A 19,961-nucleotide genomic window follows, 5' to 3' on the forward strand; every position below is an offset into this window, starting at 1 on the left:
GAGAAAGGGATTACACAATGAATGCAATGATGTCATTCCGTAAAGATGACTTTGATTCGAGATGGTTATAAACCATTTAGCGGGATTAACCCTTTTGCTGTAATGGCACAGTTATTTTCATTACACTTACTCCGACTTGAGATAGGTTTTTTTTTTTTTTTTTATCAGACAAAGGGTGTTTTAGAAAGAAACTGAAGAAACTTCGACAACTGAAAGAAACTTCAGCCTTCTTTAGAAACATCATCCAACCTCCATGTTACTGCAGCTCTTTTCTGAAACACTCATTGTCTGATTTAAAAGAAAAAAGAAAAAGCAACCTTATATCTCTTGCTGTAACTTCACTGTAATTTAAGTGTTTGTTTACACAGGGCAGCTGCAATGTGGATTCAAGTGCGCACAATGGATGGGAAGGAAACCCACCGGGTGGATTCCCTGTCCAAACTCACTAAGGTCGATGAGCTGCGTGTCAAAATCATGGAGCTCTTCAAGGTGGAGCCAGAGAGGCAGAGGCTCTTCTATCGTGGCAAGCAGGTGAGACTGCATGGTGGCAGTTTTGTTGCCTTTGTACATTTTTGTTGTTCTTAGTCAGTGGTCATTAAATCTGTTTGTCCAGAAATTACTCAGCTCTCAAGAATAATTTGTATTGAATCATTTCGTTAGCTGAAATGATTGTTGTTGTTGGACTGTTAAAGTCATAAATGTATCAAAACTGAAGACGTCTGCAAATAAAATATAAAAAATGTTTGTGTTTCTGTTCTTAATAATTTATGTGTGTTTTTGTGTTTTCCAAATATCAGATGGAAGATGGCCATACCATATTTGATTACAATGTGGGGCTAAATGACATAGTACAGCTGCTTGTTAGGCAGAAGATGCCCCCTCCCAATATTGTAAAAAAACAAGGACAAGGAAGCTGAGCTCTCTGACTCTGATTCTGGCTGTGGTTCAACTCAAAGCGAGTCTGATAAGAACTCGACTCATGGAGAGGTAGAGGCTCAGGCGGCTGGAACCTCTGCTCAGGCAAACACCCCAGAGCTCATTGATCCAGGATTTGGGCTTTACAAGGTATGCGTTACAAGACTTTGGTCAAGATTAGGTTGTTGTCATGCCTATTGGTTAAAAATGGCCATACTCTTGTTAGGTAAGAAACTGAATTCATTAAGATAAATTCTGTTTTCAAATTTATATATATTAAAAAAAGGAAATGTGTGAAAAACGAAGTGCTTAAAATGTCCATATAGAAAAGAAAAAGTGTGTGGAAAGATGGGGATGCTGAATTATACTCTAATTATATTGGAGTTTTCTGGCCATCCTTATGACCTGCTGATCCAACATGAGTTGCTGTTGGAGCTAGAATCCATTTTAGGACATTTCGTATACTTTTCATTTTCACCTGATCTGAATTTGAGCTCTGACAGCATAATTAACACAATTTTATTAAATGGTTTGCATTGTGTCACTCCACATGATCAAGCTCACAGCTGTGTGAACTCAGTATAATCAAATGGAAGCACAACAGGGCGTAGTTCTGTGTAACCTGGTTGTATCCAATAATGATGTTGCCAGAGTTTTTTCTCATAAGTACTAAATAGTTTCAGAATTGTAAATATTCCAAACCTTTTCAGACATCAGACTGAGGGAGACTGATCATTTATGCAGCTTTCAGAAACTCAATGTTTGTCATAAATTCCAGGTATATACTCACTGTAAATTACAGTGTACAGATGTGAGAAAGCAGCCACTCTAACATTCAGATGTTAACAACAAAGAGGATTAAAACTATGTTTGGCTCCATTAATTCATCTGTGTAACTGCAGGTGTATTGTGTGATAAGAGCCTTGTAGTTATAGCATGCAGGTGAAGTGAAAACGGGCCTAAAATGCCATCTCCATGCAGTTCATTTCCACCTTTTTAATGCTACAATTATTGTTATGTTGGATTGCATGCATGTTAGGTTGATTGGTTACTCTAGATTGTCCCTAAGAGTGAGTGTAAGCGTGAATGGTTGGTTGTCTCTGTGCTGGCCCTGCCATGGACTGGCAACCTGTCCAGGATGTACCCTGCTTCCCACCCAATGATTGCTGGGATAGGCTTCAGCTTTCCCCCAAAAGTTATTCAGACTAAGCGGTTAAGAAAATTGATTGATACAGATTTCTAACTTGCTGTTTGTGATGGCTGTTGGTGCAGTTAATTTACAGAATAAATCTACAAATAATGATCAGACAAGGCAGCCATTGCAATGTTTTATTTTATAAGCTAAACCTTGAAATGTGTAGTTTTTTTCTTTTCTTTTATAAATAATTAATGAATGTTTTACTTATTAATTGCTATGGAAAATACTGCTTTTTGTAAAAAAAAAAAAAAAAAAAAATTTTGATCAGTTTGCAACTTTCTTTTGTGTTTCTGAAGATTAACGAGTTGGTGGATGCAAGAGACCTAAACATGGGAGCATGGTTTGAGGCTCAGATCGTCAATGTAACAAAGACGACCAAAACGCCCAAAGAAGAAGCTGCTGATGCAGACGAGGAAGAGATCCTGTACCATGTTAAATATGAAGAGTAAGAACACTTTAAATAATCTTGTCCTCCAAAGATGTCAGCATTGTCTAGATTAGGGCAATCATGTCACAGATAACCCAGATCTGCCCTCTAGTGGTGTATAAAACAATAAAATGGCAAATGTCCTATGTGGTTTCAAAGATTAAGTTTTTATGAAGTAAGGCTTGAAAAGGATCTGGTTTAATTTCATTAATGAGATCATAAATCAAAGTAAAGCATACCAGCACTTAAGAATTGCACAAATGTAATGGCCCTATACTTGATAAAGATAATTAAATTTCCAATGTTTTACTAGCATTGGTTTCCTTGAATTGGTCACAAAGTAATGCAGTTTACTGGATGGAGAGACAGGGACACTAATAAACTAAAAACCTGCCAAAGAGAACTTCTCCTCTTGCAACATGTTGTCAAGAAAGTTATTTCTGTGTAAGCATGGTGGAGCATGCTCACTTGGAAACTTCTCAACAAGTGTCTCTTAGCTTTGTCCTCTCTGAAAGTTGTTTCTGTCTTTTGTGAAGTTACAAGTGCATTAGTGTTGGAGGAAACATTAGTCGAGTAGTGTAACCTTTCAAACGGGCGTCTGTGGTCAGTTCTTATCGTAGTTCAAACTGGTCTTATACATTTTCATGTGACTCATCTGCAAAACTGGCAGCTCAACTAAAAGCCATGAATTAACACAATGACATATTTCTACATTTCTTGTAACAGTTATCCAGAGAATGGAGTGATTCAGCTTCTGGCTAAAGATGTTCGCCCGCGGGCCCGTACGGTGTACCAGTGGCACCAGCTGGAATCAGGAATGATTGTTATGGTCAACTACAACCCTGATGACCCCAAGGAACGTGGATACTGGTACGATGCTGAAATCCAGAGGAAGCGAGAGACTCGTACTCTGCGGGAGATCTATGCCAAGATCATTCTTGGGTAAGGACACAGTCTCGTATCACTGATATGGAAATCTACATCTATAAACCTTCTGCTGTGGCTTTACAGACAAAACAATCTAAGATAGTGCGACAATGAGATTTCCAAACACACCATTTGCCTGCCACCATAGCTGACTGAGAAAAATATGCAACAAAAATAATGCAAAGTGACCCTGCAACATATATGTATTTTCCAGTACAATATATTAAAATGTATTGCAAAATTTTACAGGGTCAGTTACAATATTGGATGTCAAATGTTCAACTATATTACTGTTTGTATTTCTCTTTGACATTTACTTTTGTTTGCAGTGATGCTGGTGACTCTCTCAATGACTGTCGTATCATGTTCATAACTGAAATTTACAAAATTGAGGAGCCTGGGTCTTTAAGTGACACCCCAGCTGGGTCTGAGAGTCCATTAAAAAGTAGGTTTCATTTTTACATTGTGATACTGCATCGAGTGACAGATCCTAATGCCTATTGAGTTTGTCAGGAGTTTTTTATTTATTTATTTATTTTTTTTCCATATAAAACATCAAGATTTGACTTTGAATCTTCTTGGCCTGGATGTCTGATACTTATGAAGCTTCCTGTATCATTAAATATTGTATGTCATATCTACTGTCCAGGATCAAATGGACCTGAGTGCAAACACTGCAAGGATGATCCCAAAAAGAACTGTCGCTTGTGTAACTGTCACATCTGCGGCATCAAGCAGGATCCTGACAAACAGTTGCTGTGTGACGAGTGTGACATGGCCTATCACACTTACTGCCTGAACCCTCCGCTGACTTCCATCCCTGAAGACGAGGACTGGTTAGTTGATTTTTTAAAAAATTATTTTTATTCCACAGTGTATTCAGGAAATACAGATTACCTGTTAAGTTAGGAAGATTTCATTCAAATTTTAACAATTGAAGTGTGACTTTAAAGCTGATATGGTGATTTTGTAGGATCCCAGTTTGTAGAAATGTTTTGTTTTCAGACTTGAAATGTGATTGAATATAAACAGAGCTTATTTCTGAGCCCCTACTTGCGCTTCTTTTGGCATTGTCTGAGTTTGACTTTTTACATGTTTTGCTGTCTCAGGTATTGCCCGGGTTGCCGTAATGACAGCAGTGAGGTTGTGTTGGCCGGAGAGAAGCTCAAGGAGAGCAAGAAGAAAGCTAAAATGGCTTCTGCTAGCTCCTCAAGCCAGAGGGATTGGGGAAAGGTAACGGGCAGCAAATCTTGTTCATTTCACCAAAAACAATACAGACTTTTTTTTTTTTTTTAATTCATCTATTTATTTATGCATTTAAGATTAGAACCATGCTTTTTTTTTTTTATTTATACAAATTGTGAAATACCAAATTCTTGAATATAAATATGTCACCCTCCAGGGAATGGCATGTGTGGGCCGAACCAAGCAGTGCACCATTGTCCCGTCCAACCACTATGGCCCAATACCGGGTGTCCCTGTCGGCTCTCTTTGGAAATTTAGAGTGCAGGTCAGGCTAACTCTGTTGCAACAAAATATGAACTTAAAGTTAAATACGGTGGTTTAAGAGATGCATGAAATCAATAAATAGTTCTTGAATGATAAAAAATTAATTGAATTGTTGATTTAAGCAGTTCTTTAAACAGTCATTTTAAGACATCTAATACTGGAGATTTAACACAAGCTACAGACGTATTAATGGGATCAACTGAGAAAAGGCTGTAGTGACTTACAATAATTATGCTGCTCTATTTTTATTTCTTCCAGGTCAGTGAATCTGGTGTTCACAGGCCCCATGTTGCAGGAATTCATGGCAGGAGCAATGATGGCGCCTACTCCTTGGTCCTGGCAGGGGGTTATGAGGATGATGTGGTATGCTTCTTTACTGGATGCTGCTTTATATCAGTTTAGAGGGGAATCTTATCTCAAGCCCATTAAATATATTTAAATTTATATTTAAAGAAAATCTATCAGGGCTCACGTACCTGTGTAATATGTGTTATATTTTGCCCAATAGGATGATGGTAATGAGTTCACCTACACTGGCTCAGGGGGGCGAGATCTATCTGGAAACAAGAGAACTGCTGAGCAATCATGTGATCAGACACTTACCCACATGAATCGGTATGGCTGTGAAAAACACACATCCTGGACTTAATCATCTATAGTTTTTGTTTTACTGTACATTAATTTTTGGTTTTTTTGGGGCTATTAGAGCTCTGGCTCTCAACTGCAACGTCCCTGTCAATGACAAACATGGAGCCGAGTCCAAGAACTGGAAGGAAGGGAAACCAGTGAGAGTTGTGCGCAATTGCAAGGGACGCAAGCACAGTAAATACTGCCCTGAGGAAGGAAACCGATATGATGGTATTTACAAGGTATGAAGAAACACCAGACTGGTTTCTGTACCTTTTTTATTTGAGAACGGAAGGTGTCGGCTTGCATGATGAATGCACAGATGGACCAAATGTAAAACATGAGGGTATTTGTTTAACTAAAGCGATAAACTATGTGATGTAACTGCTACCTGCAGTTTTACTGCATCTCTCACTTCTTTCAGGTGGTGAAGTACTGGCCAGACAAAGGCAAGTCTGGTTTTCTGGTCTGGAGGTACCTGCTAAAACGTGATGACGATGAGCCGGCACCATGGACCAGAGATGGCAAAGAACGCATCAAGAAGCTTGGTCTCACCATGCAGGTGAAGATTATTCGATTTCATTCTGCATGTACTTGTTCCTGTTGTAGTGACTGAGCATGTGAATATGTAAGCATCAGGGGTTGTTGACTGTCATGAACATACTTTTATTTTTGCATACTGACTGTGTGGTCTCTTGTTGTAGTATCCTGCTGGCTATCAGAAAGAGAAAGAGAACAAAAATGAAGTAGAGGAGGAAGCAACACCCAGCAAGGCAAAGAGGAAGAGAAAATCTCAGGGCACTGGTATGTTCTTTATGCCAAGTTTATGGTTTGGAGTTTTGGCTTATTTTCTTCTTCCTTTTTTTTCCCCTTCTTTTTCATCTTTAGCCATGTGTTTACAGTTTAATGTGGTTGAAAGTTATGTGCATAGCATAAGGGGGGGGGGGGGAGTAGTTTAAGGAAGGGATCATATTTCTGAGGATGCAAATGGCAGACAAAGGTTTAAGCAAAATCTTTTACTCTAAGACTTTCTAATGCAAAAATGTGTCTTGGTTTCTGTCAGAATCCCCAAAGACCTCACCAACCAAGTCTCCCAAGAAGGTCAAAGTGGAAGTTTACAAGCTTTCCCAGGCACAGAAAGCCCTCATCAAGAGTGACAAGCAAAACAAGAAGCTGTGGGATGAAGCCATGGGGTCTCTGTCACTCGGACCGGTGAGCATGACTGCATGTCATTATATGACCACAAGAGTTTTCAAAGTCATTTTGGCTAAAATGTTTTTATGCAAAAACCCCCACTTGAGCTGAACAATTCTAGTAAGCTTAGCAGAAAATTTTGGAGGTGCACAGTAGTAATGTTTTCACACACAGCAGTATGCTCAAGTTGGAAATTAAAACAGTTGTAGAAATAACTACTTACCATGGTGAAACAGGAAAAAACCTGATAAATGCTTGAGCTTGTTGATTTACTTTTCGTTCAAACTGAAACACAAGTGTCAAATAACTTGGATGAAATTATGTAGACCGGAACTGATATTATGATTGTGAATGTTGTCTTACAGAAATTCTTGAGCAAAGTTGAAGAAGTGTTCCTCTGCATTTGTTGCCAAGAAGTGGTTTACCAGCCTATCACCACAGAGTGCCAGCACAATGTCTGCAGGGTGCGTATGTTTGTCCCATATTTAACTAAGATTTTCCAATTAATCAAGTAAATTTGAAGTATTTTAAAAACCCTTTATTTATTTTTACACTGGCCTCTCATGATGGGAATTTTTATGTATAGTCTGGAAAAGTGGCAGAATGGAGACCTTAAGTTGTTATACTTCTAATTGAGCTGTGGAGGTGGTTGAAATGATAAGGATACTTGTGTTTGGACTCAGAGAGAGATTTGTCACAGTGAGGCCAGTTTGCAACCCAGCTTGCTGAATCATCACAAAAACCTGCTAAACAAAAATTTAAGACAAGTAGAAGTTCACTAATGCACCAGACATTTCTTACTTCTGACTGCTGTTTTAGTCGGCAAAAGACATACAGGGGGCTGCAATAGATAAATGCAACACATAGATGCACTGTTGCTCCTTTTGATAACAAAGATAAAGTCAAGCCAAATACTGATACACTCTTTGTTTAGTCAGTAGGAGTAAGAAAAGAAAAGCAACAATGGCATTGAGAAGGGAGACTTCTCTCCATGGTTGCATTGGTGCAATATATCTTACTTAAATGGATGATTATCTTTCCTACAGATAAGTTGTAGAAGGTGAAAAAACCTCTACAAATGTTTTCCTTTTAATCTGACCTGATTTTATTGGGTAACTAATCACACTCCTGACCTAAAAAGATAAAGGAAGGATTGTCAAAGTAAATTCTTTGGTTGCATATGATCTTGTTATACATGTCTACCTAATAACTCCTGCTCCTCTGGCAAGTGTCTCTGACATTCAACCCCTGTAATCTGGGAATATTTCATGTTTTCAAATCTTTTTTTTTTGTTTTTTTTTGTTTTTATTTTGGTTCCATTTTAGGAATGTCTTCAACGGTCCTTCAAGGCTGAAGTGTACACCTGTCCGGCTTGCAGACATGACCTGGGGAAAAACTACTCCATGTCTGTCAACAAAGCTCTGCAAGACATTCTAAGTCAGTTTTTCCCTGGGTACAGCAATGGGCGATGATCATTGGTTCTGCTCACTGAGACCTCGAGGAAGCACAATGAAAAGTGTAAGGGGCATTCTCAGCAGAGGCAATAAAGATATCAGTTTCTCTTAATATATTTTCTATGATTATAGAACTACATTATTTGTGGGCTGAAATGCTACCATTTTCACCTTGGATCTGCCATGTTGTACTGATGTGTTGATAATTTGTTTGTGATAAACTGTTCCATTGCACCGTTAAGGAAACCAGTCTTTATTACTACCCATTTATGCCATTAACTGTTGCTAATGTCAGTTATTTAAGCCCTCCACTCCAACCCTTTTAATACTTCTTTCATGTTTTACACTTGTTGAGAAGTTTTAAGTCAAAAATGACTTTCAGCCGTTTCACTAAACCATTTTGAGAAGCTTTTGCATGAGGCCATTATTGGCTGTTTTCGTTACTTTGCTTGCTGCTTTTATTTTGGTTGTAGTTTGTCATCATTCTGGTGCAATCTCCAAAAAGATTTGATCATGCATTTAAAACTTAGATTTGTTTATTTTGATTTGTTCTGGCATGATTAGTAAGTTTAAATTGCACTGATGTGTCAAGTAAACAAAGGTTGAGCTCTTTAACTGCTTCTTAAAATGTAAGCTAGACCAAATCTAGGATCACAAAGTGAAAAACAGTTTTGCTTTTGCGGTTGTCTTAGAGAGGAAGTGTCTTTATTTGGGAACCGTTTGCTTGTGCCATTTTCTGATTTGTCAACTAATCAACCCTTTTATCAGCAAATGGAACTTTTTGTGTATATGAAATTCCTAAAAGTTGAAAAATGTTTGTTTGATCAAATTTTGAAAGTCCTAATTGATTGAAAGGAAAAATGTTATCGAACAGATTTAGATTTCCTCATCTTTTGGAAAGATTTGTGATGAAAATGTCCAAAGATTTGATGGTGTTTAACTAAGCGTGTAAAGTAGAACGCCCATCGTGTCAAGCTCTAGATTTTGTCCTTAACACTCAAATCTAATTGTGACTAGACTTAATTTGTATTTTTGATAAGTGTGTGTGTGTGTGTGTGTGTGTGTGTGTGTGTGTGTGTGTGTGTGTGTGTGTGTGTATAGTCTTTTTTTTTAAATCTATTTACTGCCATATGTTTGTTACTTGCCGGTTGTCTCTTCATATCTGACCTCATTTGAAATGCAAGAAGGACTTTCCTTGAACGTTAGGGTAAATGCAAATGCTTTTTCTGAAATCTGGTTGCAATCCAGCTGGACTAAATTTATCAGCAACTTTTTTCTTTTGCCTTTGTCCATTTACTTAATATTTTGCTAAAACTGACAAGCAATGTGTACTTATCCTAATACAAATGCTTCACGTCTTGTGGAAGACATATTTTCATAGGTTGGGGAAAGTGTATATTCTCTGCAATTGTACATTTTTTAAACCATTTTAGACTTGTTTAGTTTTTTTTTAGAATTCGTTGCACACGCTGGAGCAGAATTTTGACTAAATTTCTATGTTCAATAAAATTTTTTTAAAAAAATAAGAACTTGTGGTACAGTGTTTACTTTTGACCAGCAATGTGTATTATTAAAAATTTGATTGTTATATTTCTTTGTAGATATTTAGATCACCCTCGATCTCAACATTTCAGCCTCGATCCAGGCAAGGAATTATTTGTGCTCAGCAAGACCTGTAAAATAAAATGTCGCCATACAGGGAAGAAGAGACCTAATGTTGAGCTTTACGTCGTCTAAGTGAAATCTACACAATCCTATCGAATCTGGGTGAAATCCACCTTTGATAAGTTCAACATTGAACTTAAGACCGATGTAAAGTAAGATTTTTTCCCCTTTACTGTGGGCAATTTATTTTTCTCATTGCTGCGGAGCATCATAGCCCTTTGCCAGAGTCACAAGTGTGTACGTGCGTGGCGTGTTTCAAGTAGAAGCATCTGATAAACCGTAGATGTTAGCGTGTGATTTAATTGGCCGATTTGTGTGTCAATAATTGAACAAACCAACTAGATTACACACATTCTCGCCAACGATGCCCGTCCCTACGTCACTCAACCAATCAGATGACAGAATTCGGTAAGTGGGCGTTAAAGCGTAACAGCTTCATCTAAGCTAATGCTAGGACAAAATCGATACTAGGAATCTGCAAAACGAAACCAAATCATTTGAACAGCCAAGGGAAAGGACCATATTCTACTGCAGGAGGTGGTATTTCCAACAAGTTTAATTTCATGCAAGAACAGTGGTCGTTTTGAGGGTTAATGGTGATGTGTGTTGTTCAATTGTCGCAGTGTTGTTTTTTCCTAAATGCAGACATGGAAGCAGTTAGCTAGATGCTAGCGAACGCCAAAGCACGGTTTAACTGCAACTGTGGATCTTTAAATTGCATTGTAAACTGATATAGATTAATTACATGGAAAATGCACAGGTCGCGTTGACAATTTCCGCAATTTACTCATAGTAGTCGGCGTCTGCTACAGATTATCCTTCATTCACTGTCATAGAATAAAATGCTAGTAGTTAATGTCAGCTGTGCAAGGCTAACGTCGCCTTTAGCAGTAGTGAGTAGTAACACTGACGCACAGCATAATGTAGAACAAGCTAATTTGATTAAAGTAGTCTTAAGATATGGGATATAATACACGAGAGTTATAATTTACGTTTTTACAAAAGAAATACACGTAATGCAAAATTGGCACAAGTTGTAAGGCCGATGGAGAGTTAAAGGGTCCATGTAGGCCCGTTTTTGTTGTGGTTGAAGCAGCTGGGGGTCATGTGGCCTTCGGAAAAGGGACCCTTACACGAAAAGATGCTTTTCATTACATTATTTTAAAAGACTGCTGGAGCAATTTCCTTTAAATGGAAATGTAAACATAAGTTGAGACTATTTGTGAATATTTGGTTTATTCTTAGAAGACGCTTTTCTTCCCTACGTAAGTAAGACTAATTGTTAAATTTAGCGCAGCTTGTTTAAATTATCGCGTTTGCCTTTTTGTAATCAGTTGATTTTTTTATTTTATTTTTTATTTTTTTTTAAATTCAATTACTTGGAAATGGACTGCAGCTTTTGACATTCTCCTTGTGCAGAAGGGTTTTGTATCATATGCAAATTACTTTTCTCATAGTTATCTGGAGTTGCTTTGCATTAAAGTAGGAAGTCTCAATGCCTTAATGTTATAACCAGCAAAAATCTTAAGTCATTACAAAACCCTCTGAATCTATACTATATTTTCCAATATTTAATACAATTGCATTATTATTAAAGAAAATAATTTGACAAAAAAACTTTGTGGTAGAAGAGCCAAAATTTTATCCATAAACATTTAATCCGTTTCATTATGAACTGAGTGGGTTTTTTTTTTTTCCCCCTCCATTTTCGCATGTTTAGTTTGTACAACAATATCAACAAAAAAGTATGGCCTCAAACTGAGAAATGATACATTCATTAGATTTTTTTATATCCTTATATATGTGGCTGAAATTTAAGTAGAACAGTTTAGTTGGGCATGTGGTGGTATAGTTTGGGATGACTGATAATGGTTCCTGCTGCTTCTAAGTCACAATTTCAGGGTAGCTGATAACAACAATGCATGTAAATGAAAACAACTGATACCATTTACTGATTATAAAACTGCTATATTTGCAAACTGAAAGGTTACCATTTTTATTTGGGCTCTAGATGTGCATTCACAACTTCTGACTTGTTCTGTTGTCTGATATTAGTAATTTATACAGTTAAAATAAATTGCTAATTTATTTTTTTTAATAACAGCAATACGATAGAAATCAACAATAATTTTGATGCACTATTAATCTGATGCTACCTAGAATGCAATTATTTGATGAACCAAAGTATTGTTTTAGATTATTTTTGTAATATATATTGTAAACTGAAAATAGGACATATTTCCTAAGATACATCTGTTCCATATCACACAGCTGTGTTGTAGAAAAACACAGAAGTTGTTGGTTCGGGTGTTTAGGTAGCACCTGTGTAACTGACAGAGTTGATCTTCAAGCAGATAACGTGTTGTATCTGTTTGCGAGAAACTATTTTAATTTTACATTTGTGTAAAGATAGAGAAATGTTTATAGAACTGGAGAAGCATTACAGTTTCACCCCAACCAGCTTCCTCATTACTATCAGGACAATGATTTAAGACTGTTTGAAAATGTGTAAATAATTGCTTACTCACACTTTAGACAAAAAAAGTTCCTTCATTAAGACATTTGGTAATTATTAATAAAGCAGTGCAGGCTTAAACGTGGCCATATGTTACAAATGTTTTGCATGTTGAGTATGTAAAAGCCCTGCAAAATCAACCCCCCCCCCCCCCCCCCCTTCTCCTCTGTAGCGGGGACACATTACATTTACTATCTATTCTCTGTTGCCAAACAAAGAATCTAAATAACCAGGAGATTCCACAAGAGCTGTGATGATATGCTTTTGTCCCGATTCAATTTGATTTGATTTCTTGGGTGCCGATTCGATTTAAATTGTGATTCTCACAATTCTTCTGTATTGCTGATTTTTGTAGATTAAAAACACAAAAAAAAATGTACAAAACTTTTTTTGCTTGACATTTTTCTGAATTTCAGTTTGGAAAAAACAACACAGTAGCCAACTGTGAAACTCAAATGAAATCACAGCACACAAAAAAACATTAATCTGTTAATTAATCTGTTTAAATAACAAGCTACAACAAAAATGTCAAGATATAAAATAGAAAAGTGGTCTGGAGAGGTTCAGTATTTTATGTTTTTGTTCAGATTGATAAGTTTTTGCTGTTATAGACTTACTTTAGTTGTTGAAGTTGAATTTCAAAAGTTCTGACTGTATGTACCTTTATTGTTTCCTACAGGTTTACCTGCAATCCTTCAAAGACCCAATGGCTACCGACATGCCCATGGACACCATGTCGGCTCCTAACCCTGCCCCAGTCTCCTCCCCTGATCCTGCCCCAGCCTCCTTTCCTACCCTCAGCTCCAATACAGATCAAGAGCAGATTCCCACCCAAGAGCCAGCAATCGCTGAAACCCCTGATGTGGCAGTAACTTCTGAGCAAACCCTAGCTCAGTCTACAGACCCAAATGCGGCCCCACAACTTGTTCCAGGTTCTCAGCCACCCTCAGTCCCTCCGATGGGACCCCTGCCACCACCCCTATCAGCAGCCTCTGCCAAGAACCCCAGCTGCAAGATCATGACATTCCGGCCCACCATGGAGGAATTTCAAGACTTTGCCAAATATATCGTCTACATGGAGAGTCAAGGGGCTCACCGTGCTGGCCTGGCAAAGGTTAGACCAGCAGCCCATCTTTTTACATCCTCATTATAGTCTTCTCCAAATGAAAATTAAGCTTTCATTTTCACATTTTTATTTCCATAAACAGCTGATGATGTATACAGTCCTTTAAATGTCAGTTAACTGCATTCACATTAAATTAGCCTTTCTCCCTCCCAGGTGATTCCCCCAAAGGGTTGGAAGCCACGGAAGTCCTACGACACTATTGAAGACATGGTGATTCCAGCTCCTATCATGCAGGTGGTGACTGGCCAGTCAGGTCTGTTCACTCAGTACAACATTCAGAAGAAATCCATGACTGTAGGCGAATATCGCAAGTTGGCCAACAGCAAGAAGTAAGTAGGTCCCAAGTAATGTGGTGTCATTCAGGGCCTGAGATTCTGTCCATTATATGATGGAGACTTTTTTTTTTTAATCCTACCCTGTTTCCTAGCATTTGATGGTTAAAGACAGAAAAAGTTCTGGCAACTGCTGACATTTCAGTTAACTGTGACACCTAAGAAATTATGTTTGATCAATCAAATAATAATGCATGCACAAGAGCTTCAAGCTCAACGATTTGATGTGATTGGTGTCTGATTGTCATGTATTTGTACCAGAGAAAGTGTTTTTGTTTTTTGTTTTTTTTCCATAGCTCAAACTTTATTTGAATTATGTAATTTGAACATTTCAATTATTTTTAGATTTCTAACAAAGATGATATCAACTTAAAGGATTTTTGTATGGTATAGGGAGTTAGAAAAAGGTCTTACTATAAAAATACTGAAGTCTAGGAAATGCTTTTGGAGAAAAGCATTTCTGTAGCAGTGCAGAGTAATGACCCACCATGTAATCCCCACCAGACCAGACCTTTTTAGCTACACTTTCACATCGTTAAGATAATTAAAGCATTTGGGTGCATGCAAAACCTGAGTAATGTTGCACTACTACTGTAAGAACATTGGAGATACACTCCTTTTAACACTATTACTGTTACTATCTAACACTGTGAAAAGACGTAAAAAAAAAAAAATAGAGGGAGTAATATGTACTATGCAAATTTTATGCTGCTGCAGTTTTAAGTAGTGTTTTCCACCCTCTAGTGGCTGTAAAATGATTTAGTGTAAGTGAAGCTATATTATTCATTTGTTTATATTAATGGAATTTAAGTTTATTGTAAAATGACACTGAAGTAAAGAAACACTTAAAAAATCTTTCATTTAAATTGTAGACATTAATGTGGCCTTCTTTTAAAAGCTAGTCTCACAGTGACGCATAGAACATGACACTATGTTTAAGAAATTAGTGCTACAAGGATCATTGCAATATACCGGATCAGTAAGATGGATCAGTCCTGTACAAGCTACAGGCAAAGATTGTTTGTTCCAAGAGTTTTTTAGTGGTTGAGAAATCAGACATTTGTGTTGCTCATGCTTTTGTATGATTGAGGGTTTGGCTGATGTGTTTTGTTCAAACACACTTTTTAACTGTCATCGGGCCTGTTCTGTCTTCAGGTACTGCACCCCTCGCCACAAAGACTTTGATGACCTTGAGAGAAAATACTGGAAGAATCTGACATTTGTGTCCCCCATTTATGGTGCTGATGTTGGTGGCTCCATCTATGATGAGGTGAGGGTTTATGATCCTTTTATTATTCAGTGCCAGTCAAAAGTATCTTCTTTTTTTTTTTTTTTTTTTTTTCTTCTCATAAATATGAGAAATGATCACTAATCGAAGTGCATGTACAGATGTGGCTAATACCAGCACCATCTGGTGGTCAGTGATCGATGTCAAAGATGTTCCAAATGGCCTTTCTGTATACATTTTTCATGAAAATGCATGGTATCTTGTCATTCAGGACATCCAAGAGTGGAACATTGGCCGCCTCAACACACTGCTGGATATGGTGGAGCAGGAGTGTGGTATTGTCATTGAGGGCGTCAATACTCCTTACCTGTATTTTGGCATGTGGAAGACCACCTTCGCATGGCACACTGAGGACATGGACCTGTACAGCATCAATTATCTGCACTTTGGGCAGCCCAAATCTTGGTCAGTCACTTTTTTTGTCTTCTTGTATACTCAGTCACACACCGCACACACATACACTGGAGCTCCAAATACATTTTAGAGTTAAGGTTTACTGGTGCATGCAGGGAAAAAAAACTTGCACCAAAAATAATTTAGGTGCACACACAAAATTAATGAAACTTTAAACTAATCTTATGAAGTGTAATCAGAATAAAATTGTGTTTTTTTTTTTGTTTTTTTTTTGTTTTGTTTTTTTTTTAGTTGTTTGAAGTCCGATATTGTTTTTTAATTGCGGGGAAGCAATCACATTTTTGTAATCAACATTGATCACATTATGCACCAAATTAAATGATGATTCAAATCTCTCAACATGATCTCTGCATGAAAAAGTGCAGAAACTTTTAGTTTAAAAAGACTTAATGCTTCTGAAAAAGAGAATAAATTTAACAGTTTTCTTGTAAATCTCAAGTTAAATATTTATGTAATGAAATCAAATTTTTATGATGAAGGATGAAAATTTCAGGATTTATTAGTAAAAAGCAAAGAAGTCTGCTCACAGCAAATTCAACAGGGTTAATCCAACTCCATGGGAGTCAAATTCAACACTTAAGAAGTGTCTATATGTGTCCACATCACAAAGTGTCAAAACAACACTTATGACATTGTTGAGCACTTAACACCAAGATGGAGTTGCATTTTACTCTGTCCGTAGTTAAAATCTAACACTTACCAACACTGATCAGTGTTGAACTTTCTCAACACTTGAGCAAAGTGTTAAAAGTTAGCACTGTCAGTGTTGTTTATTAAACTCTTCAGTGAGTTTCATACCACAAAATTAACACCCCCATATTGTTTTTCTCAGAGTTGATTTTAACACTTCTGAAGTGTCCATATGAATCCACACAAAACTGTAAAATAACTCCTTTTTAGTATCCTGGATACTTTGTACATGAACACATAATCATCAACCCTAGATTGTATAGTAACTCTTGTCCAGTTTGCACAATTCCTACAAATTACTTAGAAAACACTAAACTAAAATTAGGAGGCCATGTTCTGTTGAAAAACTTTTATTTCAACTGCACCACAAATATTTCCAAAACATTGTTTAATATATGTAAGAGTATGGGACAATGTATGCTCTTTCACTCTCATTAGAATATTGCTTATCGAAAGGTCTAAAATAAGTAAGCTGGTCAATACAAATCACAGCATGTTCATTACTCAGCTCTTCTATACAATATGCATGAAAGTGTTCATCAAAGTACAATGTGTTGACAGCACAACCAATTATAAAAGCCTGCTGTTCATGTATCACAATATTACAGATCTTTTTAAACTGTGGTAGGTCGTGGGATGGTCCAGTACAGATAAAAAGACCAAGCTGGTATTCAGTACCATAGTTTTTTACCCAATTTGTTGTTGAGACATTTGAAGATGAATGTAAATCTAACAAATGACACAGTAAATTTCCCCCCTCTAGGTTATCAAGAGTCTTTGTTTTCAAAGGACCAAATTCAAATCTTTTAAAACAATAGTTTTCATAGTAAAAGGCCAATTGATGCTGGTGTTGTTTTACCAGAGATTTTGTAAGATTTTTGAAATTTTTTACAGACTTTTTAAAAAATTTGTGTTTTGCTTCAAATTGCATACACCACATATGGATAAGTGGGCCAATCTTTTTCATGCATCTGGGATAGTGGATCATTAAGTGGTGCTTTGGAATTAATTTTCTATCAGGGAATAAGATTTTGAACATATGATGGTGGTCTAAGATTAGATGTTTCAAATAACATATCATGCCGTCCGTAAGGGTTATAGAAAACACAATATCAACAATCTGCAACAAAAGAAGCAAGATGTTCCAGTACTTATTGTCCCTTTCAACTATGTCACCAAAGATAAGGGGGGTATTGCGGAGAATACACCAAGACTGAATGGCATTTAAACCTAAGTGTTTGCTGTTGTCATCAATTTTTAACCCACTTGGTCTGTTTTTACGTTCTAAGTAACCATAATTAAAACTATTTATCCTGTCTAGTAATGTGTTCATGGAGATGTAGCCATTTTTAATAAGGTACTGAAAAACTAGTTTAAGCTCATACTGTACGACCCCCTCCAATAAATCGTGCATTATATCAACAGCATAATTGTCACTGCTATGAAAATATTCTAATGAATTGAGCACACAATATTTTTTAACACCATACATGGAGGGAAGAGCAGAATCTTCTTTTAAAGCATCACAATGTTCAACAATAAGTTCTTTGGAACGCAGAACAAGGCTAGGATTATCCTCAGTGAAAACAGACTGAATATCTTCCTTATTTGTAAGATAGAACCTACACCAGTGTGTTGCACTAAATGATTCAACAAAACCTAACAAACTATTTAAAGCGAGATTATCACCTGTAACCTGAATGACAGTGCCAAACAATGGTTCCTCAATGAATGGAAGTTGGATTCCTTTTGTTTCTAAACTTTTTAAATCATCAATTAGAGGCCTTAATATTTCCTCAAAACCATACTTTTTTAAATCTTCTGTGTAGAAAAGAACAGCTAAATGTACATTCATTAACACCGAGTTAATCTTTGGTGGAAGGTTTTTTAAAGTAAAATAAACACAGCCAAGTTTGTGGACCCCCTTTTTTGACCCTAATGGATTTGCCATTTCAAAATCATCATAATAAAGCAAAATCTGTAGAGCATACTTCTCTTTTGAAAATAGGGGATGGTTTTTGAAATATAATCCATCACTTATGTCACTGTATGTCTCCTTTTTTCTGTATTTCTCTTGCAAGAATTCCTGTCTAATGTCATTATTTTTGAAAATTGAATTTAATGTGCCTAAAATTGGTATATACATGTATTTGTCAGTGACAGGAATTTGACTATAAACTCCTGAAGTTCTACCTCTACGTGTATCCATTCTCACACCAAGAACAAATTCTTTAGGCTCAACAATTTCCCATTTTTCATCATAATATTTCTGTCTCTTTGTCTTTGTGTTAAATGCTGAAAAGGGATTATCAAACTGGTTTAAAGTGAGCTCAATTTTCTTGTAAATGTCTGATTCCTTGGCTTCAGGAGAAAATGTTTGGAATGTTGCTTCACATGCTTGCATATGCACATCACTGACAACTTCCTCCATTGAAGAAACAATTGTTTGGACTGTATTTTCATGAAGACCAGAAGCTTGTAAATGAGCAACAATTGAGCCACACGTTCCAACAAGAGGGTTTTGTGTGACAGCAGGGGGAGCCAAAAACATAGAGGCTGAAGTTGTTGGCTGATCAACCAAAAAATCTTCTCCAGAAGGACTTTGTGTTGCTACTTTCTGATTAGTCTCTGTATTTTCATTAAACTGATTACTATGAACAGTAGTAAGATGTCTTCTAAAGCCACTGTAAGTACAAAAAGAGGAAACGCATCCTACCTCTCCACATTTTAAACGCAAGTTTTTTGCTGGATATAAACCATGATGAAATTTTAAATGTTTACAAACATCTGAACATGTTTTGTGGTGCTTTTTACAAACAAAACATAAGAACATTAAACAGTTTTTGTTAACCGAGTTCTGACCTTAGAAAAGGATGACATGCTAGTGGTCTTGCAGAAGTCTTGCTCTCAGTTCCTTGACTCGTGGGCTTTCCTTTGTGTTTCCAACATCGATGTTATACACAGTGGTTTGGATGAAAGTGTAGAAACTGGAGAGGGCTTCATCATAAGAGAGGCTAAAGACAAAGTGTGCTTTGAATAGACCATCAAAAGCAGCCACTGATGTCAAAGCACTGCACGGGACAGGTTTCTGGTCCACCACTATGAAGAACCGTTGGATTTCCTTCCTTTGCTCGCCAACACAGAGAAGGAAGGGTTGCCTTGCATCAACTTTTTCCAAGAATGTACTCAGGCTGACTCCTTCCTGTAGTTTGACAAAGATAAAAATGCTTAATTACTTTCCCATTTTTTGCTTTTAACACACAAGTATTGGCATACAAGAGTAACACACAAACAGCATTATTTTGGTAAGAAGAATAATAACTTGACAAACCTTCACAAATCTTACAAGACGGTTTGCCGCCTGTGCTGAGCTAATCTTGGCTGACTTTTTATGGCCTTTTGATGTAGGGGGCAGGAGATGCAACAGCAGCAGGAGAGCTGATAGATCACTATCCCAACCTTCAAAAAACATGGGAAAGGGGGTTAGATATGAAACTGAAGGTGTTAAAGATATGAAAAAACTGTCCATATTTACCCAAGTAATCCTCAGCTTCAGGGTCAATGGATGCACGCAACTCTTCTACATAGGGACTTGATGGAAGATTCTGGCTTTCAGCAATGACTTTGTTCTTGAAATAGGATGGCCACTTTGCAAGAAACCTTCCAGATACTTCTTCTCC

At 37.0% G+C, this 19,961-nt stretch overlaps 2 protein-coding genes across 2 annotated transcripts in view; both read left to right on the plus strand.

The window, feature by feature from the left end:
• Window positions 1–33: 33 nt before the first annotated feature.
• On the plus strand, window positions 34–9,628 carry uhrf1 (ubiquitin-like with PHD and ring finger domains 1). The gene is given in 18 exon segments (XM_079245246.1): window positions 34–99; window positions 369–531; window positions 798–893; window positions 895–1,065; window positions 2,410–2,558; window positions 3,267–3,482; window positions 3,797–3,912; window positions 4,117–4,303; window positions 4,577–4,700; window positions 4,870–4,977; window positions 5,235–5,339; window positions 5,485–5,591; window positions 5,683–5,845; window positions 6,028–6,165; window positions 6,308–6,407; window positions 6,667–6,815; window positions 7,163–7,261; window positions 8,123–9,628. Coding segments are annotated over 18 exon segments (2,376 nt in total). The 5' UTR covers window positions 34–61; the 3' UTR covers window positions 8,270–9,628.
• A 732-nt stretch (window positions 9,629–10,360) lies between these two features.
• kdm4b (lysine (K)-specific demethylase 4B) overlaps window positions 10,361–19,961 on the plus strand; it is a 51,497-nt gene continuing 41,896 nt past the window's right edge. The window contains exons 1-5 of the mRNA XM_079244571.1: window positions 10,361–10,453; window positions 13,111–13,545; window positions 13,711–13,886; window positions 15,045–15,159; window positions 15,389–15,582. Of these exons, the coding sequence (XP_079100697.1) occupies window positions 13,138–13,545; window positions 13,711–13,886; window positions 15,045–15,159; window positions 15,389–15,582 (893 nt within the window). The 5' untranslated portion in view covers window positions 10,361–10,453; window positions 13,111–13,137. The remainder of the gene's footprint in view (window positions 10,454–13,110; window positions 13,546–13,710; window positions 13,887–15,044; window positions 15,160–15,388; window positions 15,583–19,961) is intronic.

This window comes from Telmatherina bonti (genome assembly GCF_933228915.1).
Source record: "Telmatherina bonti genome assembly, chromosome: 8".
NCBI lineage: Eukaryota > Metazoa > Chordata > Actinopteri > Atheriniformes > Telmatherinidae > Telmatherina > Telmatherina bonti.